Genomic DNA, 26,810 nt, shown 5'->3' with positions numbered 1-26,810 from the left:
TTTTTGTAAATGCTCATGAATGCAAGAGGGAGTACAAGGCCATAAAAGTGCTAAGCCACAAGAAATTTCTAACCGAAGAAATTTCTAATCGAATGTGTGTAAATTTATATGTGTGCTAATTTGATTAACAAACGAAATCATGATTCAAAGTTTTATCTACCACTAATTCGTTAATGGAATTATTTACTCTAATTGAATGTTCAAATCTTAACAGATATCTTCTTATATATATGAATTTATATAAATTAGTACTGATAACAAGGTAAATGGGGATTATTGAAATAGTTTGTTACTGTGAAAAGTAGTTGTTAAAAATGGAAAGACGTGATTATTGGATATGAATAAAAATAACTGTTGACATGAAGAGAAGGAATAGCTAATCATGAAAAGTGGTGATGGTGGGATAAGGTACCTAGATTGGGTGTCTGTAAATATCACCAAATCATACACTGTTCAAAACACCAACTTCTTCTTCGTAACTTCTCTCTTATTCTCTTTTTCCACACAAGATTGACCACATATTTAAGGTAAAGTTCCAAAAGAGAAATTAAGTGATTGATGAACTCGTTTTTCTATGGTTTGGTGTATATCTTGGGAGGTTTATATATTTTAAACACAACATGAACTATAATGGGGGCAAATACTTTACCAAAAAAAAAAAAAAAAAAAAAAAAAAAAAAAAATGGGGGCAAATAATATCTTAAAGACTATAATCATCATCCTTAATCAAAGTATCAGAAAACTATAAACTAGTGCTCTACCTTTATTAGCAACCAAATTTCCCGAACATATTTTAATCGTAGTGGAGTTCTACCATTCGTCATACGGAGCCTGCTTCAATAGTAAACTGATTTCTTCAATTCAGTAATTTTTTTTTTTCTAATTTAATTTTTAGGGGTCCCGGAAATAATAGAGGTGAGAGATATCCCTTCGTTTCTTCTACATAATAATTTGGCGGGGATTAAGATGTAAAGCATTCGAATAACATATTGGAACTGCGACGTAAGCAATAAAAAGTCGAAATATTACTTGGGACAAACGACAATTTGGAAGATTAAAGCTCTTGTCACGGGCCTAATTAGTAGGCTAATCGTGTGTGGAATATTAAAGCCCAGTTGTCCTTTAGGCGTAGTTGGGCTCCGAAGTTGGAATGTCATGTGGCCATTAATAGTCGTATATACTTGGAGAACCTTACTTTCAAATCGGAGCATGCCCACAATTTTTTCAATTATCTAATAATCTGTACTCCACTATAAAGGAGGGTTTTAGTCTCCAATCTGTCGACACTTGTCCCACTCTAAATGGTTTGGGTCTGAGTCTGTTAAGGGAAACTATTTCGCTTTTTTTTATCCTTTTCTAATTTCCTTCTATCCGAATACAACGCATTTTACATATTTTACACATAAGCAATAAGAGGCTTTTCAATAGATTTTTGACATTATACTATACATTTTAGAGCTGGACGAGAAAATTTTATTACTACATAAATTCATGGCTTTATGAAATCATAACTAGTAAGATCTCTAACGATAATCTTGCAGAAAAAATGCATATGCATGTAAGAGTATATTTAAATTAATTCGTCTAGAGAGTTATAAAAAAAAAAATATGAATTTGATTAAGGAAAGAAATTTAAATTGTTGTCGGATGAGGGAGATGGAAATTCAATTTTGGAAAGTTAAATATTTATGGAATTAGTTGGTAATTAACCAACTATATCGTGGTTTTATGGTATGATATGTTATTGCATAATTGTATTAACAAGGAACGTGGGTTATTTCTTAGAATTTCTTTGTGAAATTTTGAGGTTGAAATAGAACGTGTTATTGGGTAGACTCATCATTGTTCTCATAGTATTATCTATTTGAATTTTTATTTTCTAAAAATAGTTTCATATTTTTAATTATTTCATTTTTATGATGACCCAAGGCAAAGTCCAGGTTCTTCACTAGTGTAAAAGAAATTTAGTGTATCTATTTCGATACATTATGCGTCATGCACCTGCAAAGTTTATGCTAATAACATTTTTCAAATGTTGTGAGCGGAACAAAATCACTTAAGCTAATGAATACAATGATGTCATCCTCATGGGGATTCTTTTTATAAATGAAGCTACTGAGAACATTTTTTGTAATGACAAATTACGGTGAAGTTCCATTTTAATAGTTCTTGTCATCCGCATGTCGAGAAAACGTTCTTGCAAAAGATAAATCATCTGGATAAATTTGTGTGAGAAAGATGATAAATGTTGAGAAGGATTAGCTAAGTGAATCCAACACAAAACATAAACTTCAAGCGCGAGACTAAAAGGCAAACCTCAAAACAACATTAATCGCATATTTAAAAACAAAACCTCCAAATAAAGCATGTCCAGGACAATCAATAAAAAAAAATAAAAATAAAAGAAAAAGAAAAAGAAAAGAAAAGTACATGATCAGACTCTTCGATACTACAACAGTATACTCAGATGACATCTCAAATTACTGAATTCAGAGGAATTCGAAAAGACGCAGATAAAGACCTTAATGTCTAGCAGCGAAAATACTGGGAGGCGTGAGAAAATAATGTCCATGTACACGTACAAATAAAATATATCTTTTCTCGGATATGATTGGCTCTCATATGGGATTTAGTGCCGATCAACATTTCCCTCCCTTAGAAAGCAGTGCAGCGAACCTGCAACAACAAGGCGTAATTGTTGATTAATCAAATTAATTGCAATTAGATGATACAATATCATAAACAAGACAAAGAAGTAAATTTACCTTATGAGAGCCTCAGCATTGGTCTCTTTAGGACAAGGCTCCAAAGCGCCGGTATTTGGGGGCTGCATCATTTAAAGGAGGCCATTAGGTGTTTTCTAAATTAAATTACACTCCCTGTCTTGTGTGGCTTTTAGGATCGACGTCCACCGCACGTCTTCTTAAGATTAATAGAAATGGCCACATTAACAATTCCTCGGCAGCAAAAGAGGGATTCGATTAATAATTCTAATTCACATCATCCAATTCGGTTCGAGCAACATATATAGGCTTAAACTTAAGACATAATTTAATATGCGTTTCCCAGTTTTGTTCCAATAACGAAATATCTTTCACCAAATAATATTTTCGGCTTTTATTTAAAGGATACATAGGTTTTGTGCTTAATTCCGGACAAAGGATATCAAAAGCGATATTATAAAATCTCCAATCATAAACAAAACTATACACCCCGATGACTAAACCTTAGATCCTTGAATCGAACTTGGGTCCGTTCATTTCGTGAAAAATATCATGTTTCCGGAAAATATTTTCCTAAAAGTCATTTTCTAAAAAATGACTATTTTCCAATATTCACTAAAATCTAAAATTTGAGTGGAAAATATTTTCCACTGTTCGTTAGCTCATTTAATTGTTTGGGAAAAATTATTAAAAATTGAATTTTAATATTTTTAATTGACCAAAAATTTAATTTAATTTTTTTATAATTTTTAAATGAATTTTTAATTATTTATATTTTTAAAAAAATCGAAAATTTTATTATTTATTATTTTTCTTTCTTTTTCTTTTTCTTTTTTTTTTTCTTTTCCTTCCTCCTTCCTCCTCCTTCCGCCGCCTCCTTCCCGCCTAACGATGGTCGGCCGCCGTGATCGACCAAGACCCTAAGTGGCCGATCCGGCAAGCTCGAGGCTCGGCCGATCTCGCCGAGCTCACCGCGAGCTTCGCGAGCCGATCCGGCGAGCTCACGGCTCACGAGCCCGACGAAGCTCACGGTGAGCTCGGGCGAGGCTCGAGCCCCGCCCGGCTCGCCGGATCCGGCGAGCCACGAGAGTTCGCCTCGCCGATCCGGGCCCCCGATCGGGCTAGGCGGAGCCTCGCCGCTTTGGGCGAGGCCGGAGTCGAGGGCAATGGAGTCAACCGGCGGAGGCGAAGGCGGAGGTGGAGGGCCGTTGGCCTCGCGTTTCGCGTAAGGCACCAGCTTCTCCAGCAACCTCGCCTCCGAGCCTTCCAGTGTGTGCGGGTCTCGCTCGGCGGGCGACGCTCGCCGACGTTGAGGGGAGCTCGAAGAGGCCTGCTTCTCCTCCGTGTGCTGCATCTGCGATCCCGGGAACGCCGGAGCAAACGATGGAGCGAAGAAGGGGCGGCCGTAATGTGGTTCGTCTGCGACGGCAGAGGAACAGCCGCTTGATGGCACCTGAATCCGAAAATGATGATCTCTAGCATACGCTTTCTTCCTCTCTCTCGACCTAATAGCAGGATCCCTGTTCCTCAGCTGCTTGAAATATATCAAATGACCTTCCGTTGGGACGGCTTCGAAATATCATACATGCTGACTAATTAACAAATTAGCAATTCCTATCCCTACATATTTATCCCTGATATGGTACCTAGCAACCAGTGGAGAGAGATGAAATAAGAATGGACTGCTAAGTTCAATTTAAAGGTGTACATAGGAAAGACAATGTTCAAAGAAAAGCAAAGATGTATTGAAGACTACACATTTTCACCTTTTTCCTGGCTCTCTTAAAAGTAATGTTATAGGCATAAGACTAGGCTCGGAAGTCTCCGACTATGCTAATGTAGAGTCGACAAACTGCTTTTCTAAAAACTTCGCCCTTTTACTAAAATAATATACCTCCTTTCTCGCTTTGTTTAGAGAAAGGAACAAAAAGGGTCAAAGAACATGACCTAATTTCATCTTTTTCCTTGAGGGAATGCCTCAGAGAATGACCAGCCTTACTTGAGGTGCTTTTGAAGTCGCCACATTGGGTGCTTGCCTAGGCAACTCGAGTGCTTTTGAGAACACTAGTGACACCTAAACAGAACAGTTGATCTCACTTCAACTCATAAACGAGACCAAGCACTTAGTGGCTTAACGTGGCAGAAGATGCTTGAAGGCCTAGATTATTTTCTCTTTGCAAATTGAACCCAATGCATCGATCAACCCCCAAATAACTCAAGGTTGCAATATTAAATGACTTAAGTGGCAATGGTTGAATCAAAACTAAGTCAACATGTCATTACATTTAAGTGGTTATTTGTTATTTTCCCTTAACATCAATATACACACTTCATATTTATACATGGAACTCACATTACGAAGAAGAGTGTATGAAGAAACCAAGATACCTCTTTGAATCATAGATAACGGGGGAACACAAAGAGTTCTCTATTATGTGCAAGAACTTCTTCAATTTCAAATCTGACCGCAACAAAGTAGCGAAAAACAGGTAAAACAACATGGCAAAATGAGGAACTATTACATAATTCTTCATTTACAGGAAGATATCAACTAGCACACTGAATAACCAAGTTCCAAGCATAAGATATATGTAACAAAACAAATATGACAGTTATAAAAAGACCATTAAAAGGAGCAGCTATTGAGGACCCACCTTATAAAATTCATTAGTTCATCGGCTACGAAGTTCTTCACCTAATATCGAACGAAACTAAGGCGCGATCAGCCAAAACATCAATCACAGTTGGTAGAGAAAACAAAACAAATATATAAATGAAAGCAATCTCATGAACGCAAAAGTGGCATTGACATGTTAAGCATACTTAATTCGGGAAACCCGGGCATCATCTATACATATCAGAGAGAGAGATGTACCTCCACCACCATCGATGATCTTCGGCAGCTAGCTGAAAGTGCGTGAGAGCCCCGGTGATTAATGAAATTGTGATGAGCAGAATAATGAAATGACAAATATCGTGCTATAAAGGTTTTAGACCCTATTACCCCACATGCTCATTAACATGTAATGCAGCTGCATGTAGATGTAGAAAAAGGCAAGAAACCTGCCGGGACCATCGTGGGAAGTGTGCCCTGTACCATCGGAGTGACGGGACCTCTCTCGGGGCACTTTGAGGTCTCACAAGTAGCTTGAAACTCACCGCGGCTCTTTTTCCCAGCTATTCCCCCCAAGAACAAGCAATGGCAATGCAAGCGATATCCAAATCAACAGTAATATCAAGATTGTTCCTAGAGGAAGTGCTGTGTTTGCTTGGTAAGACGCCGCGACAGTATTAAGGAAGCAGAATATAAGAAACAACGGCACAGAAAATAAAGACCTTGTCAGCAGCAAATTTTTGCCATGTTGTAAAACTCAGAAGATTAGGCTCAAGTTTCATTATGAATATTAAAGTGTTCAAATGGAGATGCTTAAAATTTAGCCTGTTAGAAACCCAATTTTTTCCCTCAATCTGGCAGTAGAATAAGACAACTAAATATCCAGCAAAGCCAAAAGTCATGGTGTTCAGGACTATTAATGCTATGAACAAATTTCCTCGGTTGAATGGATAAAATACACCAGAAGCCCAAGTAGTAAAGTAAATGTGGCTCTGAGAAAAAATATTGTAAATAATCAGAAGTTTATAACACAAGAAGTTAGAGGACTGCTGATCGGCCTTTTGAGTAAGATGATCTCAGATGCATTGATTGGTTAAGAAGCTCACAGAATGCACAGCTGAGCACCAGAACCGAGGGCTGCAGCAAACAAAGACCCGTTATTTGGATACCGGAAGACATCAGAACGGATGCACTTCCATCCTGTCTGCTCTCTGTCTACTGCTGTGTCTTCGGGTATGAAACTGCCAAGCGATCAAACATGTAAAAACACATATTCCATAGCATAGATAGAGAGAACACAATAAGAACAAGGAAAAGAGGGTGACAAATGCTTGCACTCTTACTCATAGAAATCCTTCTGGATGACTCTCATATAGTAAATTAAAAGGCATCCAAACAGAATCAGAAACGTCACACATGTTGAAAAATGGTGTATTGAAGAATTGTGTGGCACTGAATACTTCTTCATCCTTTCATGGAAATGTGCATTTGTTTCTATCCAATGCACGATGTACTGTAGCTCTATTTCCATATCCCTGCCTTCAGCCAACTCCACTACCTCATTAGGGTGCATCAACAAAGGCGAACCCCAACGCGGCCTTTGTTTCTCGTTCCATGGCCAAGAAATTTGTCTCCATCGCCGTACTGTCTTCTGGTTCTCCACATCAATCACGACTCCATCGAATCATCTTCCTCAGAATCATCAGCCACAATTTCCCAATCAGCACTACACACGCTCTCCGCCAAAGCAGCGTCCTCTTCGCCTCTCCATTAACCACAATCGATGGCGGCCTATCCGGTGAAGCCTTCTTGACCTGCGGCCTCCTGCTCCCAAAACTAGTAGTCATCCACACACGAAACCAAAAAAAAAAAAAAAATGAGAATCCTGAACACGCGCCATGGAAACCGAGGAAATCAGCCAGCTGGCGGAGCACCTGAGGCCACGTTGCTGCATCTTGCGGGAGGCGGGAGAAGCCGGCGGCGGGGGCCGGGAAGCGAAGGTCCGCGGAAGCTCGAGTCCTCCGGCACGGCCCACTCAGCCCCCGGCTCAGCAAGCACGTGGACATCGTCGTCCTTCATCAGGATGTTCTCAATCTCATCGAACCACAAGAGCCCCGAGTCTGGAGACGACGACAATGCGTTCGTCGAGGAGCAAGTGCCGATGACGTCGCCGGCCTCAGGGAGGTCGCCGAAGAAGCCGTCGAGGTTGATGTGAGACATCACGTCGTCCTCCATATGCAACTCCTTGAGGCCGGCGACATCATCGCGGTCCTCTCACGGGTCCCGTGAGGTGGTTCGCCCGGTCGGAAAGAGGGAGGGCGGAGGAAGGGAGCTAGGTCTCGCGGTCCTCTCGCCGATCCGGTGCGGTGGTTCGTCGATTGCTAGTGGTGGTTCGTCGGAGAGAGAGAGAGGGAGGGTAAAGTGAGAGAGGTGCAAAGAAAGGGAAGAAGAAGAAAAATCCTCGGTCAATCCGAAATTTTTCAAATGGCGCCTGATTTGTGGGTCCCACAAGGACACGTTTCGTCTTCCAAGCGCTTTTTTGTTTGCCAGGCTGGAACGTCTCATGTACCCAATATTTTCTCGGGCGTTGGCGCTAGGAAGGTAGCGCATGCAAACGTTTCGTTTCTCATGGTTTTCTTCTTTTGTTCCGGAACAAAAAAAGAACATAAACCCTGTTTCTTATGCTAACGCCACATTGTTTTTTGTTCCTGGAACAAAAACTTAGCCCGGGAATGGTTTGGGAACGAAACAAGAAGCAAAAAAGTTGCTTCTTGTTCCTTGGAACAATGTCTAGAAATAAGTTGATTTTCTTTTTTAATTTTCTTTTATTTCCTTTTCTTGCCGCGACCACCGTCAACCGCCCGAGCCACCGCCCACCGCCCGTCGTCGCCGCCGGTCGCGCCGCCGGTCGCCGCCGGTCGCCGCCGGCCGCCGCCGCCGGTCGCCGCCCGGTCGCCGCCCGCGCCGCCACCGGTCGCCGCCGCCGCCGCCGCCCGGTCGCCGCCCGCCGCCCGCCGGCCCCACAGTCGCCGGCCGCCCGCCGCCGCCGGTCGCCAGCCGCCGGTCGCCGTCGCCGTCGCCACGCCAGCCAGCCGTCTCGGCCTCCCAGGTTGCCGCCGCCGCCGGCGGCGGGAGCGCGCGGGCGGCGGCGGCAATCCGTCGGCAAGATTAAAAAATGAATAAATACAAAAAGAAATTATTGCGTTATCAAACGCATTTCTATTCTTTTTCTGTTCCAAGAGTAGAAATTTTGTGTCGTTATCAAACGGGTTCTTTTACTCGAAATTGTTCCCCGGAGCGAAATAGAAAAGAACCATTTCTGAAAAAAACTCTTCCCCCGGAACGAAATGTTTGCATGCGCTACCCAATATTTTCTCGGGCGTTGGCGAGGCTAGGAAGAGGAAAGAGAGGGGAAGAAGGCATAAGACACCAAATTGGGCCCACCCCTCCACATGGCATCTCCTGAGTGGTCCGGGACCACGCTAACTTGGAGGTCTTGGACCACCCAATATTTTCTCGGGCGACATGGTGATATTTTTTGGGGAGGTGGAGCAGAGAAGATAGAAGACAGCAGAGAGAGAGAGAAGGGGGGGCTAAAATTAGGAGTGTACAAAAGAACCAAGACTCGCTCGAAACTGATGATTTTGAGGAAACTGGTCTGGTTCCCGGTTCCATGGGCAGATCCGCTCACCCGGACCGGACCGATTATATTATAATAATATAATAATTTTAATATTAATATAAATTTTGAAATTACTAATTAGAGAATCTAAATTTTAGGGCTCCATCTCCTCTCATGGTTTCCATATTTTAATAGGAATTTAGTAAAGTATGTAAGCTGCCTTTCAACAACTCAACATTGCTCCTTCAAAGAATACTTTCGGGACTCATATATGACACTATGTTCAAGAATATGTGAAGTACTAGTAGAATTGTTTCTATAAAATAAAATCAGTAAAGCAAATGTTGTAAGAGATTGAGTATTGTTAGAGGATAAAAGAAAAGATCATCCAGAATCTTGGAGTTAAAGAATATTTTAGATTTCAACTAAAATGATTCAAAAATAGGAAAAAAAAAAAACTATTTCTTTTATTTGGTAGTGTTTTCCAATAAAATAAAGAAAAATTGTATCATTAATTAAGCCGGTTCGATTTAAAGAAAAATATTACTTGATATGAAAAGTACTCACAGTGGGATTTGGAAAACGATATTATTATTGGTGAGACTGGTTCCATGAATCTACCCGAGAACCGAACCGGACCGGTGGTTCGATTTTTGGGTGGATCCATGCAACAACAGGTGGTTCCCGGTTTCAATTTTTTGGAACCGGTCCTTAGTGGGCGGTTCTCGGTTCTAGGTTGAGAACCACTCATCCGAGCCATGCACACCCCTAGCTAAAACCTTCTTTTCCTTTTCTTTTTTCTTATTGTGGTTTTGGCGAGGGTGTGCATGAGAGAGAAGACCGCAACGTCGATGTTTCGACGGATAATAAGCGCAATGTTTTGGTTAGAAATTAATTTTTAAAACAAAAAATAAAATAATCGCTATTCTTAATTTTAGACGAGTTTCTAAGTAAAAATATGTATAAAATTTCTCCCTCTCGGCGGCAACAAAGGGCAACAACAGCAAACGGCGGGTGAGTGGCCGATTAATAGTGATTACGAGTGATGAGAAGAGTTTTTTTAATATTTCTCATTTCTCTTTCAAACTTATTTTCGGACTAAAAATTTATTCAATAATTAGAAAAATGAAATTGCATTACAAAACGGATTTTTGTTCCATAAATATCTCTGAGCATAAAAATAATTCTTGAATCGAAAGAAAATGGTTATTAATATTCTAATTGGAAAAAATCTATCTCCATTTCATGTAATTTCCATACTAGGGATCAAAACATCCATCTATTTACAATCCGACCACTTTGAGCTGTCTACGTTGCAGCATGTGAATATAAGTAGAGCCGTTAAACGGATGGGTCGGGTCGGGTTTGGGTCGGGCCATTAATGGTCCGACCCAAATTGACCCATTAACCCATTTATACCCATTTATGTTTAATATAAATTTTTCGACCCAAACCCGACCCGACCCATACCCAACCCATACTCGACCCGACCCAACTCATATTAATAAAATATTTTCATATTTAACAAATTTAGAAAAACTTATTCCTTTGTTTTTTTTAAAGATTATATTATTAAAATACTTCCAAGCTTATATATATATATATATATATATATATATATATATATATATATATATATATATATATATATATATATATTATTTTTTTAAAAATTGTATTGCTAAAATAGTTTTATACAATATAAATTTAATGGACAATTTTTATAAATTTTAAAATAATTATTTTAAAAAATCGAAATTTAATTATTTTTTTAAAAATTAAAATTTTAATTATTTTTATTTTATTTTTAAAATATAATTTTCTTTTTCTTTTTCTCTTTTTTCTTCTCCTTCTTCTTCTTCTTTGGCCAGCCGCCGGCGACGACGGCCGGCGACCGGCCACAGGCAAGCCTCGAGCTCGAGCCGGAGGCTCGCCCAGATCGGCGAGGCTCGAGCCTCGTCACGACGCCGCGAGGCCTCGCCTCGCCCGAGATCCGGCGAGCTCGAGGCTCGCCGGTGTCGGGCGAGCTCGAGGCTCGCCGGGCGTCGCGAGGCCTCCGCCTCGCCCGAGATCCAACAGCTCGAGGCTCGCTGGCCGGTCGCCGGCCATCGCCGTGCCGGTGACCGGAAGGAGGAAGGAGAAAGAAAAAGAAGAAAGAAAAAAAAAGAAGAAAGAAAAAAAACGGAAGAAAAAGAAAAGAGAAAATAAAAAAAAAAATTATAATTTCAATTTTTATAAAGTTGAAGAGAGAAGTGAGGAATTATAATTTTTTTGTTAAAGATGAGTTTTCAACCCAACCCATTTAAAAACCCACTTAAGACCCACCTATCTTAAACCTTTAATTGTGAAACCCATTTAATTATCTTTTGTTATAAACAAGTGACCCATTTTAACACCTCTAAATACAAGGAATGGGGAAGGTCAACTTAGCGGTTCTCACCTCACTAAGAAAAATTTATAAAACGAAAACATAAACGTTTAGGCTATATTTGACGGTCATGATAAAATTCATAACATAATAAAATCTATTTTACTTTTGTGTTTGGTGCTTGCTCAAGAATTATAAAGTCGAATATAAGAGGCATTCCTAGAGAGACGTGGGATAAATATGAATAGGATTTTTAATATCCATAATAAGATAGTTATTCTTTTATAATAACAACTTATCAAATTAATAAAATTAAATTTATATTTTAATATAAATATTATTTTCATTCAAATATTACGTTATCCAAAATATCAAAAAATAACAATGGTTTAGTTTTTAAATTAATTTACTTTTTATTTATATATTCCATTTTAATTCTATCTTATAATGTTAAATTTAATATATGATATATATTTATATTTATTACAGATTTTATGTATTTTAGTATTTTAGGTATGTTGGTACAATTTATTATTTAATAAAATTTACCGAGAGAATGACGGAGAGGGAAAAATAAAATAGAAAATAAATAATTAAGAAAGAGAGGGAAAAAAATGAAGTGAGAATGTCGCAATACATTTTTACCATATCCATTTATGCAACTTTTAGGTTCATTTATATTGATATAACATGTACACCAAACAATATATATATATATATATATATATATATATATATATATATATATATATGATGTAAATATATTCAATTTATTATTACGATTCACTAAACAATCGATATGATATGAAAAAATCCCTAAATTTCATATATAATCCTATCCTAATTAGAAATTCACATGACTAAACATAGCCTTAAATGGAAAATCACTCAAATTTAGTTTGATCTTTCTTTTTGGAGTTTCAATCATGCACATCATAAACATTGTCGAATTCAAAATATTATTCTTATCGAGCAACCCGTTTGCTTGAATCGACTCGAATATAAATTCTTTATCAAGATAAAATTAAGAAGAAGATTTCAAAACTTTTAACGAAATTGTAGTGAAATCATAAAACTTTTATTAGGTGTGTAATCGAGTGTTCTATCAATAATGACTAATAAACATATAAAAAAATATTTAAAAAAAAAAGTTGACGTAGCACCTATGTTTTAGGGCATTCAGCCCAAAGGATAGGGGGAAGACATCTTCACGTCATCAATTTAAGAGATACCGAGGTCTCGCGCTGCCTTGGGAACACGGAGATGTTGATATCTGTCCGTTGTAGTAGCAAGATGGACATTTTGTATCGTCCCAGGAGGGGTAGGGCCCTGCTTGTGGGGGTAGGGCCGGCATGGTGCCTGCCGGCGGGACAAGAGGAAGGGTGTGCTTGGCGGGAAAGCGTTTCCATAGGCCAAGAACAGCAAGTAAGCCCATGGGCCGCTCTCGTGGCCTCTTTTGGGCCCGATCATAAAGAAGCGCGGACCGAGAATTGGGCTCTCGCGACCAAAGTCTGACTGTACTAGCCTCGAGTCTCCCCCGATCTCCTCCGTCTGCAATTGCATCCGCAAACGAAGTTGAGAAGATCTTTCCCCGTTTTCCAGGAATGCACAATCCAGGAGGAAAAGGTGGGAGAGAATAGCAGATCTACAAGATCGAGACAAAATATATATATATATATATATATATATTTTGAGAGAGGGCGAGAGAAGCTGATGTGGACCCACGAGTGGGACTGTTGGCTGAACATGACGCAGCCCCAGCACACGGCCACAAAACCGAGCATCGCTGGGTCGTTGCAAATGAATTCGATCGGGCCCACCACAAACGCCACTGCGGGAGCCAGCGCGTGGAGGTTGTTGGGGCTGCCTGGCGCCTAGTGATCGTCCAGGGCAGGAAGGCTTCTATCTGGGCATCGAAGACCGGGGTCGAGGCATCACCATAGTTGTCAATGCCCCGGTGGTAGACTCCAAATCCGAGGTCCGCCAGGACGTACTCGACCGCTCCCGGCATGGATCACCGAGGAGTGAAGTAACTTGTGATGAAGTGCGACAGACATCGAGGCTGCCGCGCAGGAAAGAAACCATCAGAACAGAAGGGCGAGAGACCACGTAAATAAGTCGAAATAGCGGCCATGGAGCGATTCAGTGGAGTGAAAAGACGTGTGGAGAGGAATGGGAAGGGTCCATGGTGTGTTTCGGATCGTGCTTGCGTGGTCCTTTTTAGGAATCAAGAGACTCTCCCTTGCAAATTCGTGTGGCGCATTCTTTCCACACAAGCCCCATACAGGCATGCACAAAAGCGAACGCAAGAAAATAAGAAAATAAACGAAGAAGCCAGAGTTCGATTTCACCCGTTGTTCGACGCTGTTAAGGTGGTCCATGGCCCATGTAGCTTTTGACTGGGGAAAGAAAAAGAAGTTGCAAAAACATAGTTTTGGGCCACCGCCAGTTGTTTACTAAATTTAAGGATCCGACTAGGCTAACAGCCGTTACACTGAATTTGTAACGGTGCTTTTTTAGCTACAAATTTTACATTATGTTGATTGGACTTATTTGGGCAACCGGAGTACTAAATGTCCAAAATAAATAGAAAAAAAAATGGCCCTTATGCTGCAAAATCACAAAAGCATCGTTTAAAAGAATAATAAAAATCATAACCTTATTATTTAGTACAATGTTAAACACCTACACGGAACGAAAGTTAATGCCTTTCATATTTTCTTTAAGTTTCATGCTTTGTGCCAATATGTATTAGTAAAATGCCACGCATAATTTCCAAAAGATAAATGGAAATTTTAATTAAACTAAAGAACTAAAAGTCATATGATTATATTGCTAGCTATGTGATAGACTAGAACGAGACAAAATATATAGGGATGGTGCACTTCACAGTGGCAAATGAAAAAGTCATAGACTGAAGAACGAGACAAAATATTTTGTAAACTTTAAGTCAAAGGTAAAATATGAGAAATTCATAAAAATGTAGTAAAAGATAATAATTATTCAAATAAAATTTCATAAAATATAATGAGTTAGATTCGTCTTTGATTCCATGTCATGTCATTGATTCAATATTTCTCATGTTTCAGTTGTTGCTTTTGTAGACTAATTAGTCTCAATAAAACTTCAAACTATTAACACATGTTTTAAAATTGTCCAGATGAGGTGATCATGACTAGAGCAAATACTATTGTGCTACTCCTAGGTTTGAATGAGGATATTTTCATAGTGTGCTATACTAGTAATGTATATGATTATTTATACTTTACAATGATTTAGCGATAATGAGATAAACCTTAGAATTATTAGGCAAAATAATATTTCTTTAACTTGCAAGAGATTGGCTATATTATAGTAAGTTTTTTGTCCTTTTGATTTAATTATGGGTAATCTTGGGTAAATAATCCTCCAAATGTTATTTCAAAAAACGCCATTTTGATGGAAATCGGATGCCGAGGAAAAGCTTTGTGGTAAAGAGTTGACCGTCATTCTCCCTAAAATAACAGCACCGTTAGTTAATCATTTTCTTAAATTTAACATCTCACTTTCCATATTAATCAATTTCTATTCAACTGATGATCCACTGGGAAGCTCCACAAAAGTATAGTCGCAAGAATAATGGAAGTGGCCAAGAAAATCTCTCTCTCTCTCTCTCTCTCTCTATCAGGAGTTTCGTGCAAGATGGAGCTTCTGGCAGGTAACGGGAAGAGGACGTGAAGATTGACACGCAGTAGAGATGAATACAGAGTTGGGAAGAGAGGGGGGAATGGGATATTCCTGAGGAATTTGGGGGCGGACTGGGGAATGTCCGGTTCCCGAAGCATCTCCCACGGGGTTATATCCTTTGCAGGAGACTCCTAATCACCAGTCCCTACACTACTACCGCTCATTTCACTTCTCTATTAGTATAGCTTAAAACGGGAAAACACAACAAAAAAACATTAAATGTCCTCGCTTTGACATTTTAATCCTTTAAACTCTTTTTTTGTCATCAATACACTCAAAGTTATATTCGAGATGAAAATACCCTCCACCTAAATTGAAAATCCTAAATATTCTTCACCATGAAAATCTATATGTGGTTTAAGACAATCCGACTAACCGTGTGATTTAAGACGGTCTCACTAATCGTATGATTTAAGGCAGTCCCATTAATCATGTGGTTTAAAGCAGACCCACTAGCCTTATGGTTTAAGGTAATTCCACTAACCAAGTGTTTTAAAGAATATGACTTTTATGAACTCTAACTTCATTATTTAAAAATGTGGGTTATATGATTTACAAAAGCATTTGATTTGATCCACAATCAAAACCCAAAACGCAAAATATGGTTCCTAATAGGAATAATGACAAGATAAAGTATAAGAAGCTATCCGTAGAGGAGCGTAATGAGTAGGGGTGTGCAACCGGACCGGGTTTACCCGGTTCCCGTCCGGCCCACCCGGAAAAACAGGTCGGGAACCGGTTCCGGTTAAAACCGGGCCGGAACCGGTTCCCAAAATGCAGACCCTGTTTAAACCGGTTCGGGAACCGGTTCCGAGGGATTACCCACCCGGGAACCGGTTCGACCGGACCGGTTTGGGAACCGGTTGGAGAACCGGTTTTTACGCCAGCAAAACAAAACCCTAATTTACCCGCAGAGGCGCGAGAGAACCAGACTTCCCTTCCCTGAGCTCCTCTCCCGAAATCGCAAAGCCGACGCCGTCGTTCCCCTCGCGCTCGCACCACCGCCGCCAAGCTCCTCCTCCTCCCTCGCCCCGCCGCCCCCGCCGTCACCGTCACCGTCGTCGTCACCCCCGACAACCTCCACCTGCTCGACCCCTTCCTCGCCTCCTCCTCCTCGCTCCAGCCTCTCGTCTTGCCTTCCCCAGAGCCCCCCGCCGCGCCACACCCGCCGCGGGTGCGCTTCGTCGCCAAAGTCCGCGCCCTCCGCAACCTCCACCTCCCGCTCCTCTCCCGGTGGTTCGAGTCCCACCCTCCCCGCCCCGCGCGGTCGTCTCCGACTTCTTCCTCGGGTGGACCCACCGCTTCGCCCGCCACCGCGGCGTCCCGCGCATTGTCTTCTCGCCGTCCGGCGCGTTCGGGCTCTCCGTCGCCTTCGCCCTGTGGCGGGACCTCCTCCGGCCCGACGAGGAGTCGACGGTCTCGTTCGCGAAGCTGTCGATCTACCGCCGCCCCCCCTTCGCGAAGCTGCCGCTGCCTCGCTGCTCCGCCCGAGCCCCGTTGCCGACGTCTGCTGGTTCGCTCACCACCTCTGGGCGCCACCGCCGCTGCGACCAGACGCCAAAAGCCGCCGTTCCTGCCGCGATTCCGTCCTCAGCCCGTCCGTCCGAGCCCCCTGCACCACCACCTCCCTGCTGCTGGGTCCTTCTCTGCTTGACGCCCGACAGATTTGCTCCGCTCGTATCCTGGTGAGCTCCCCCGACCACCCCTGCTTCTTTCTTTCTTTCTTTTCTCTTTCTTTTTTTTTTTTTTGGTTTGGCGAAAACGCCGCAGCTCGAGTTTCAATTTTCTCTTCGCTCGTGCGGGTTGGCTGGTTGGTTGGTTTCGGCTGCACTGCCTGTGCTGGGCAGTCTGAAGAAACCGACCATACTCACTAGTATGAGTTTAAAGTTTAAATTGTAGGTGAGAAAGGCATCATCACCCTCGGGCAGCTGTGCTCTTAAGTCGTGCACTGTCTGCAGGAGCTGAATACCAGAGTTCGGGATGGTACTGAACGCTATGTTTTAAAGAGGCTGTTGCGGTGCAACTGGTTTTAGTTAAAGTTGGGGATGAAATTGGAACATTGTTTGTTCCACGGAAGTCTGCTGTGGATTATCTCGTTGGTGCAACCTCTGCTCACATGTGTGCGATGACATAATTATGAATGCAGGGCGAATTGTCTCCATGTGTGCTAAAACATGACGTCCTTGTCTAAACTGAGGGAGGACTAGTTGAAAGCAGAGAATGACATTAGAAGGTGTTACTCCTAGAATTGGTTGGGCTGGATATAGAGATGGACCATCTATGCTAACCGTTTGGTTAATGTTGGACAGTTGACTTATCGAAGAGTCAGGTGCATTCAATTGAAAAGTTCATGGGGTGATGATTCTTTTACGTTTTTGGTATTCTATTACTGGGAGACGTTCATGGAACACAACCTGGTTGCAATGGTCTTTTTGAAGCAACGAAGATACTCTAGCTTGTTTATTCATTTTTATTAAAGTGGAGATCATGGGCATCCTAAATACTTAATTTAAGTAAAATCTTATTTTAATCGTTTTGGAATCATGTCTTGAGGAGTATCATATCTGTTCAGACCTTGTTTGTTCAGTATCCCAAATGACCGAATGATATATTTTTTTTCTTTTCAGTTTTCAGTCAATGAGTTTGGTCGAAGGATGTGCTTGGTCCGGTCTTTTTGTTTCAGCAGATAACTCATCTAGACTTGCTTTTCTAAGGTTAATTTTTATGCAAAACAGGTTCCAATATAAACAGGATCAACCCTGTTCCCGGACCGGAAAAACATGGTGGGCCGGGAACAGGGTCTAATGAAAACAGGGTAGGGAACAGGGTCTAAAAAGGAGAACCGGTTATAACAAGGTAAGGAACAGGGTCCAGGTCTAGACCCTACCCACCCTGGACCCGCTCACCCCTAGTAATGAGCACAATTTTCGTCCTTGCTTTAAAGCCCATTTTTGGCATGGTCAAGCAAGAGGAGTTCAAGGAGTGGTTGTCATGCATGACCTGCGAAAGGAAGACAATGTTAGTACATGCATGAAAAATTGATCTTTTAGTAAAGCCGCCTCTTACAACAAAATCGAGGCAACAATACCTTCCCCGTAGTCTCCACTTGCGAGAATTTGGTATTTCATCAGGATTTTATTAGTAACAGGAGATTTCATTAAAAGATCAATTTGCGACTATCAATTGAATACCCACTCTGTTCCAAAAGTTTCATACATAAATGGGGCATCGATTTTGAAAGATTATTTTGTGGTTTCACTCGTGCAAAGAGGAGGTGATTTTTATTTTGAGAAATCAATACACAAAATGTGATTTGAATTTTAATTTCGAAATGTGACCAAGAAAGAATTTTATTGAAAATTTGATTTTAATTCTATGTCCCAAAATGTAATCTTGACTTGGAAGAATTCCTACACCTCTTTGCAAAAACAAATGGATTAACAAACACTCTACCCCTTATTACTCCAAACCTACAAAAACAATTAACACGTTGTTACTAGACTAACCTTGTTTTCCACGCTACTTTGACACACGCTATCAAGACCATGTTAGTGAATAACCAACCAAGTTTTTACAGTCTAAGTCCTCCAAGGTTTGCAAACAAGTTCCACAGCGAAGTCATTAAGCTGTCATAACCTCTCTTTTGCCATTCGAGGGAAAATGAAGAGGTTTAGGGGTATTCACCTAGAGAGATATGCCAATATTCCTGAATTGGGTGTGGACTCTCCTAAGCTCATACCTCGCGCGACGTTGGATTTTGTGTTTCAATTCTTAACAACCTAAATATTTCTAGGAGTCGTCATTAGCCTATTGAGGTAGGCTAGAAACCAATCGAGACACGAGAGTATTGTCTCAATTCTTATGTAATCAGAGATTTTAGCAACAAGGACTTGTTTATGTCAATGTTTCTATTAGTGCCCTTGTGATATTACTAACTTGAAATGTTGTTTATCTAAATGGTCATACAATCTTAGTTACTAATTATAATCCTTATGAAATCATTAAGCGTCTATGCAAATATTTTTGTAGTTTAGAAAAAAGAATTTACACTGAAATTACTGAAAAGTGGTGCGGTAAGTAAACATCCAAAAAATTGAAATGGGAATTATTATCACGCCCTAGGACAGGACTTCCATGAGCGAAATGGGAATTTAAATATGCATAAAATTACTTTAAATAATTTTAATCTACGCAAAATGGATTATTTATGAAAATGATTATAAATTATCAAAATAGGATCAAGTTAGGACAACGACTTTATAAAATTAGGAAAATCTCATTAATGTCATTTATGCCCTAATTTGATACTATCCAACACTTTTTTTGATATTTTTGAAATTTTCAGATTTTTCGTTTTTATTATTCTTATTTTTTAAAATAATAATAATAATAATTCCCTAAACTAATCTATGCTAACATGGAACAACTCAGTACATGAATATCACCATAATCTAGCTCAAATTGACCGTTTTAAGATCGAATATTGGTTTGGGCATTTTGTCGAACAATTGATGTGCATCAACCCACCTCAAGCGACTTCCTCAAGCCGTGTCCATGACCTTCAATCTCGACCCATGGGGAATCTTATGTGGAACTAAAGTGTTGAGGTTATACTACCACATGCAAATAGCAAGATTAGATAAAAATCATAGCCTAAAACACACAAGAACCAAACTAAAATTAGCCTCAAATATGCTGGTTTAAGCTGATTTTTCAAATTTGGGTTTGAACCCAAGTAGGGCAAATATGTTGCATGCCCAAATTCAAGCCCCGACACTCATCACATATGAAATCTAACAAAAACATTACTTAATCCGAGCGGAAATAGGTAACATGGGCTTTTCAATGCAACAATCATCACAGAGAATGATCAACTAAACACATCGAAATAACCTCTCCAAGAAGCACACATGCAAAGTCCACACTGACCATCCATGAATCAATGTGAATAGGCTTAGTTTTGGCCAAAGTTTTAGATGATCTCATAGTTCATACAGGGATTTAAAGACCAAACCAAGCTGGCCTCAGCATCATTTGTACTCCCATACAACATTCATCATGCTCATGAAGACAAAAAAAAAAAAAAAAAAAGCATGCAAAGGGAGTAGCAAGTCAAGCATGTAGAGCTATTGAAGAGGTTTTAAACATTTAGAAAAATTATAGTTTCATAAATCAATTTTCCGGATTGGTTTTTCTCTTGATTTTTTTATGATCAAAACATGTTCAAACTTGAACAAAAATATATCTAGGATGCTTATCTTGCTTCCTAGTTTCTTTTGCAAGTGACTTTTGGCCGAGGAAACCAAAAAATTATCTTTCAAAGGCACGTGAAAGTTGGTTCCTTCAAACTAGAAAATGAGATTTGCAGAGGAAAAAATTGACAACAAACGTTTTCGTTGACCTCTAAAATTAGACTTCAGGCCCTCTTTTGTTGGCAAATGTAACACCAAACCAAACTATATGTATTCTAGTTTAGGGTAAAAGTCATGGTTTTCCTCATTTGTCTCTCAATTTTCTCAAAAACACTTGCTTTCCCTCACCCATGCCCAACTAGGCTCAACACTTAGAAAAATTTTCGGACTTTCTTAGCCTGCCAGGAGGGTACTGTTTCGGGGGCTTTAGGAGACTTTCCCGATCTCTTTTTGGGACATGCGCCTATGGTTGGAAAGATCTTTGAGTAAAGTTTCACTCTTTAGTTGAAGGTTTTAGCTAATTTTGGCTATAAGTTTATGAAAATTTCACTTTTCTCTGCAAGAGTCGATTTAGGTTTGGCCTTCTTTTGAGTTGCATCTGAGGGTGTCTTTCGGGAACGATCGTGAGCTCCCTCTCCTCCTCTGTGTCTCCTACTACGTAGAAATTTGAAGGGGCGAGCATTGGAGCGTAGCAATTAGCTCGAAGGTGGTATTGTAAGTGACGTGATGCTTTCTTTTCGACATTAAGCTATTGCTTTGTTTGTCACGTAATGATTTTCTCCTATTTGTATAATCTAATTATCTATTGAAATATTGAAAATATATTATTTTGTAGAATATAAGGATGATAAAGAAATAGAAAAGTCAAAGTTGTGTGAGGTGGAGTGAAATCAATCGAACGTATGAAGAAAAAAGGGGGAAAATCAATTTTATTTATTTTAGTAATAGGCTATAGTTGTAGAATGAAAAAGAAAAACACATAAAAATGTGAAAGCATGCGACAAGCACAGCTGTCTAATGGGCCCCATGCCCATTCATTTTCCTTCTCGATGAGGCCTCCCTATGGCGTTCAGTTTCTCATTCACCATCGTGTGAACCCATCTTAATCCATGGATGTCAACAACAGGATTCTTAGTAAAAATAGAGATTCACCATCTTAATCCATGGATGTCATCAACGGGATTCTTAGTAAAAATAGAGATTCACCATCTTAATCCATGGATGTCATCAACAGGATTCTTAGTAAAAATAGAGATTCACCATCTTAATCCATGGATGTCAACAACATGATTCTTAGTAAAAATAGAGATTCTCGTAAGATATAGTAGAAAGAAATGATACTCTATATTTATATTTTCTATATTTAAATTATATATACTATACATACAAAGTAAGAAGGAAAGATGACCTTTGGTTTATTCTACAATTTACAATTAAATATTATGATTATGTCACCAAAGAAAAAAAAAAGTCTTAAATAAAGCTGAAGGTAAGAGACAAATAATTGAGGCAAAATCTAGCTCTCGACGAATCCCCGAGTTCCATAGACGTCATCTTTTTCATTCCCCATCCTGCGAACCCATATCCGAAACGTCACGAGGCCTCCAGGTAGTACCTGAGTTCTCTTTTTTCATTCACCATTGACACATTAGGGCATCCCATTAGTATACCGACCCAGGCTGATTCATCAGATTATGATATTATCAACCGTTTTTTGCGTATATCCATAAATCTTTCTCATTATCACAGCAGATCCTAAAAAAAAAAAAAGAGTTTATATCGAGTAAAATATATATTGCGTATATCTTGAAATCTTTCTCATTATCACAGCGGATCCTAAAAAAAGAGAGTTTATATCGAGTAAAATATATATTTTGACTTTCCTGTCGGCCCATATGCAAAAACGCCTGTGAACCTATTTAATCCACCGTTGAGGCGTCAGTTATCATCCTCCACCTGATTTTTTGGTCAAAATCACATCTCTTCCTCGAGCCGAGCCCTATACATGTCTCTGATTTTTGGTCAGCTCTACTTCTTGATGTGCTTCTTTGCTACTTACAAGCATCTGAATCTTCTTTTACTGTCTTAATCAGTATGTTGCCATGTCTCTCTATCTTTACAATCTCCCATTTGTAAGAATCAAATGAAGACTCACCCACTGAACATACCTTATTTAACTGGATTACTTTTTATAGGATATTGAGAGCAGCGATGCCTAGAGAAAAGGATCCGTTTTGGCAGCACGTAACTTTCATGAATGAAAGAAATAACAAGTGGAAGTGTAACTTCTGTTTACAGGAGAATAGTGGAGGGGCTACAAGGATCAAGGCTCACTTGGCTGGAATTGCACGTTACGGTATTAAGGAATGTGAGAAAGTTAATGATGATGTAAAAGCAGAAGCCAGACTGATGCTTAAAAAAGTGATGGACTCAAGCGACCAAGGTGTATTTGAGGTAGGGATACTGGGAAATGTTAGAGCAGCTCCGTCCAGCACATCCCGTGGGTCAAATGTGGATGGAGGAACCAACTTACAATTTCCACTAGGTATGCATTTCCAAATTACTGCAGAAAATGGGCAGTTTAGCAAAGGAAATTTTTTTTATCGATCTGATCTTAACTATGAATTGAGGTTTACATTAGTTTTTCAATGTCTAAACATCCATTTCACGGCATGTCAAAGCCACCAGCTTCCCTGCGCCCTATATCAATCCTACTAATGCCGTCGGGTATCTCAATCAATCACCAGGTGTGCCTCCTTTCCCGTTGGATGGTGCACCAGTCACTCTAGTGCATCCGCCCACTAAATTCATTCTTCCCTGATTCGCCAAGTGACCAGGTGTCTTCTGTTGACCGAGTCTCTTTACCTTGAGACATTAAATGCACAACAGAATCCAAGTGCGCCATTGCCATCACAGAACCACCAGCTCCTTGATAACTCTTTCTAGATTCCAGAGCACATATAATAGGCCCATCACAGATTTCAGAGCACATCATAAATACACTAGGCCCATCAACATCAGAAGGCATAAAATTATCGATCTATATCGAACGGGACTCACTTAGGCGTGTCCCATCACACTTGTTAAGTATACTTAATGAAAGAAATATTCTTATTTTCAATGCATTGATTACACATAATAGAATAGAGATAGTGCATTGAAAATTACTAACTTTACTTTATTGGGTGTTTAACAAGGGTCACGAGAGGGCACTTATTAACAAAGTCCATATTAAATTTATCATTCACTTGATCTCTTTGTAAAACCCATGTTGCTTTGTTACGTGGAGTAAGAATGTTTTGATCAGAGTCTAACGAATGAAGTTGTGACTTATAAATTACGGATGCCTATAGGTGCATCAGCACAGGCATCATTATCCTTGAATGATCGAATTACCGACCCACCTTCTAACCAACCACTTCGAAGATGCAATGAAGAATGTGGAACTGAAACCAGTTCATTTCATCTTCGAGAATCAATGGACACAGATGCTGCAACTCATGAAGATTTGCAAGTTGTGGAGGGTGGAGCAAATATGGCCGGCCCATCCTCATCACAAGGTATGCCATGATTTACCTAAATAGCTACCGTTGTTCTGAATGAATCTTAGATATTCCCAGATTATCTTACTCAAGCGAGCATTGATATTTTCATTACAGTGATGATACTTCCTTTTTATTATCAAATCACTTTAGCATAACTCAAATTCATCTTGTTCCGTATTGCAAAGTTTCCAAATTATAGTGGTATCATTGCATATTCTGTATATCAGATATCACTATCTTTTTACTGCGCGGTTTCTTTCAACAAAATATTTAACTTTATGTGCATGCTGATTTTCTTTGTCAATCTTTTTCATGATCAAGTTCTGTATGATTTTTGACCTGTACCCATGGCTTGATTTGAAAGTCCCATTGCTAATTGATCTTACGCTTGAATATTTCTTGCAACCAGCTTCGGTGCCCCCTCAACATCAAAGTGTTCCACAGCAATGCATTGATCATGAGACAAGGTCTGCGGAGCAGAATCCGACCATAGTTGCTTGTCACCCACAAGATCTAATGGACATGGATCCATGTATTACACCATCATCACAAGCTCCAAATAATGCTCCACCTCCTATTCCACCTTGTGGAACAAGCCTGATAATCCCATTGTTATCACCAGGTCTATGTTTATTTACAAATATTAATCCTTATGTATCACCATGTTACATTATTATGGGGCAGCAAAATGCTAAGATGAGACTTCTGACATATGATTTTTTAAATTGCAGTATTAGATATGAATGAGGGTGCGCCAATGACGAGTCATCAAAACACAGGCAACGACATTGAAGGGAATAGAGATTTAAAAAGAAAAATAGAATTATTATATAGCAAAGAAGCTAGCATAAGGGATGAGTTACTATTTGCTGCATCTCTGTCCCTATGGAAGCTGAGCGCGGAAGTTGCAAATTGGTTGGCGGATGTGGAGAAGCTTAGAAATAATTTATGTAGTATTGAAGCAGCAAGTGAGGATTGTTTGCCATCACATCAAGAGGTGGATAAATTGACTCGAGGAGTAGAAGACCTTATGAGACAAGGCAAAGGACTATTTGAGGCTAGAGAGACCAAAGTCGGTAAATTGTTAAACGAAAAGATGGTGGGAGAGGCATTTCAGAAAAATACTACAAAGGTTTTGGAGTTCCTAGCAGGGAATGAAATATCCCGACTAGGCATTTATGGTATGGGGGGTGTTGGTAAAACGACTATTATGGTGTATGTACATAATAGACTCCTCGAGGAAGCAAACTATGGCAATGTATTGTGGATCACTGTGTCACAAGATTTCAACACATGAAGGTTGCAAGACGACCTTTGGAAGGGGTTAGGTTTGGGCATTATACAAGAATGGGATTTGAGGAAACGAGCAGCAATATTGTCCAATTGTTTAACCAGAAGAGGGAAGTATACAATAATTCTCGATGACTTGTGGGAATGTGTTGATCTTGAAGAGGTGGGAATCCCTATTAAAGCGGATGGATTGAAGTTGGTCTTAAGCACTCGATCCTTCAATGTTTGCTGCCAGATGCATTGTGAAAAGAAAATAAAAATTGAACCTCTATCCCATATTGAAGCCCAGGGTTTATTTTTGGAGGAGCTTGGATTTGATCTTAATCTGGAAATTAAATGCATTGTGGAATCCATTGTTAAAGAATGTGCAGGTTTGCCACTTGCAATCATAACAATGGCAAGAAGCATGCGAGGAGTGACTGATGTGTTTGAATGGAAGGATTGCTTGGAGAAATTGAAAGAATCAAGCATGTGGCAAACGGATATGGAGAAGAAGGTCTTAATGAATTTGAAACTCAGTTATGATTGCCTTGGTAATCCCGAAGTCCAACAGTGTTTCTTATCTTGTGCACTTTATCCTGAAGATGAATTGATTGATAAATTCGAGTTGATAGAATTCTTTATTGACCAAGGATTGATTGACAGATTAGATATGAGGGGGAAACAATATGATAGAGGCCTTACCATTCTGAACAAACTGGAAAATGTTTGCCTATTGAAATATGATAGGGACAAGATCAAGATGCACAATATGATTAGACACATGGCATTGCATATCATGAGTGCGACTTCCATTGTAAGAGCAGGAAAGTGTTTCCGGATGATTCCGTCTAAGGAATATTGGACGGATGCTTTGGAGAAAGTTTCTCTTATGGAGAATGACATCAGAGATTTTCCATTGAGCATGTCACCATATTGCCCTAAGCTATCAACTTGTCTATTTAATAGAACCTTTTCAAAGGGTGTGGTCATCTCCGACTCTTTCTTCCAACAATTATGGGGGCTAAAGGTTCTAAACCTTAGTGGATGTGAACTAAGAGAACTTCCAAATTCCATCTCAAACTTGGTAAACTTGAGAGCACTATTGCTAAGAGAGTGTAAGGAATTGTGCCAGATTCTTTGTTTAGGGAAGCTCCGATCTCTAAGAAAGTTGGACATTTATGGCTGTGTTTGTCTTCAAGCACTTTATGGTCTGGGAAAGTTGGTGAACTTGAGATACCTTGACCTTACAAAAACAAAAATAAAGAAATTAGCCAGAGGAAAGCTGGCGGGTATGCTAAACTTGCAATATCTTAAAATGGAGGAAGCAAATGTAGAAGACATTACAAAATTGAGGGCATTGGAGGTCCTTGAATGCTACCTTGAAGATGTGGATGGTTTCAACAAGTTTGTGAGCGTTATTAAGCAAATAAACCATCACTATTATGAGCTCAAAGTAGATCAAGGACGACCAATGTTTTCCTTGAAAGTAAGTGATGATGCTAGATTTGGGGATTATGAGAGGAGGGTCTTTATTCTAGACTGGACTGATGCTATTTTGAGCGTGGGAGGGGAAAGCACTGGCTTTTGTATTTTGATTCCCCAAGATGTGCAGAAACTGATATGGGTTAACTGTGACAAGACAACAATTTTGCCCGCCGTTGGTCATCTTGAAAACCTTGAGTCACTAAACATAAAAAATGGGAAAGCCTACGGGTGCTCTGTGGAGAAACCAACATCCATGACTCCCC

The 26,810-nt window shown here is 39.9% G+C and overlaps 2 protein-coding genes across 2 annotated transcripts; one reads left to right on the top strand and one right to left on the bottom strand.

Moving 5' to 3' along the window:
* Positions 1 to 6,405: 6,405 nt before the first annotated feature.
* LOC104430629 (transmembrane 9 superfamily member 3-like) lies at positions 6,406 to 6,906 on the bottom strand. Its single transcript, XM_039315036.1, has 2 exons — positions 6,681 to 6,906; positions 6,406 to 6,578 (listed from the first exon to the last, which is right to left on the bottom strand). Exons 1-2 carry the CDS (start codon positions 6,866 to 6,868, stop codon positions 6,440 to 6,442), a joined length of 327 nt encoding a protein of 108 aa, XP_039170970.1. The 5' UTR covers positions 6,869 to 6,906; the 3' UTR covers positions 6,406 to 6,439.
* Positions 6,907 to 13,459: 6,553 nt separating this feature from the next.
* Positions 13,460 to 17,900, top strand: LOC108955201 (formin-like protein 5). Its single transcript, XM_039314309.1, has 3 exons — positions 13,460 to 13,614; positions 15,968 to 16,738; positions 17,789 to 17,900. The coding sequence occupies exons 1-3, from the start codon at positions 13,460 to 13,462 to the stop codon at positions 17,856 to 17,858; spliced, it is 996 nt and encodes a 331-aa protein (XP_039170243.1). The 3' UTR covers positions 17,859 to 17,900.
* Positions 17,901 to 26,810: the final 8,910 nt, after the last annotated feature.

This window comes from Eucalyptus grandis, chromosome 6 (assembly GCF_016545825.1).
Source record: "Eucalyptus grandis isolate ANBG69807.140 chromosome 6, ASM1654582v1, whole genome shotgun sequence".
NCBI lineage: Eukaryota > Viridiplantae > Streptophyta > Magnoliopsida > Myrtales > Myrtaceae > Eucalyptus > Eucalyptus grandis.
Note: the sequence above shows the minus strand (reverse complement) of the source record. Positions and strands in the feature narration are given on the sequence as shown.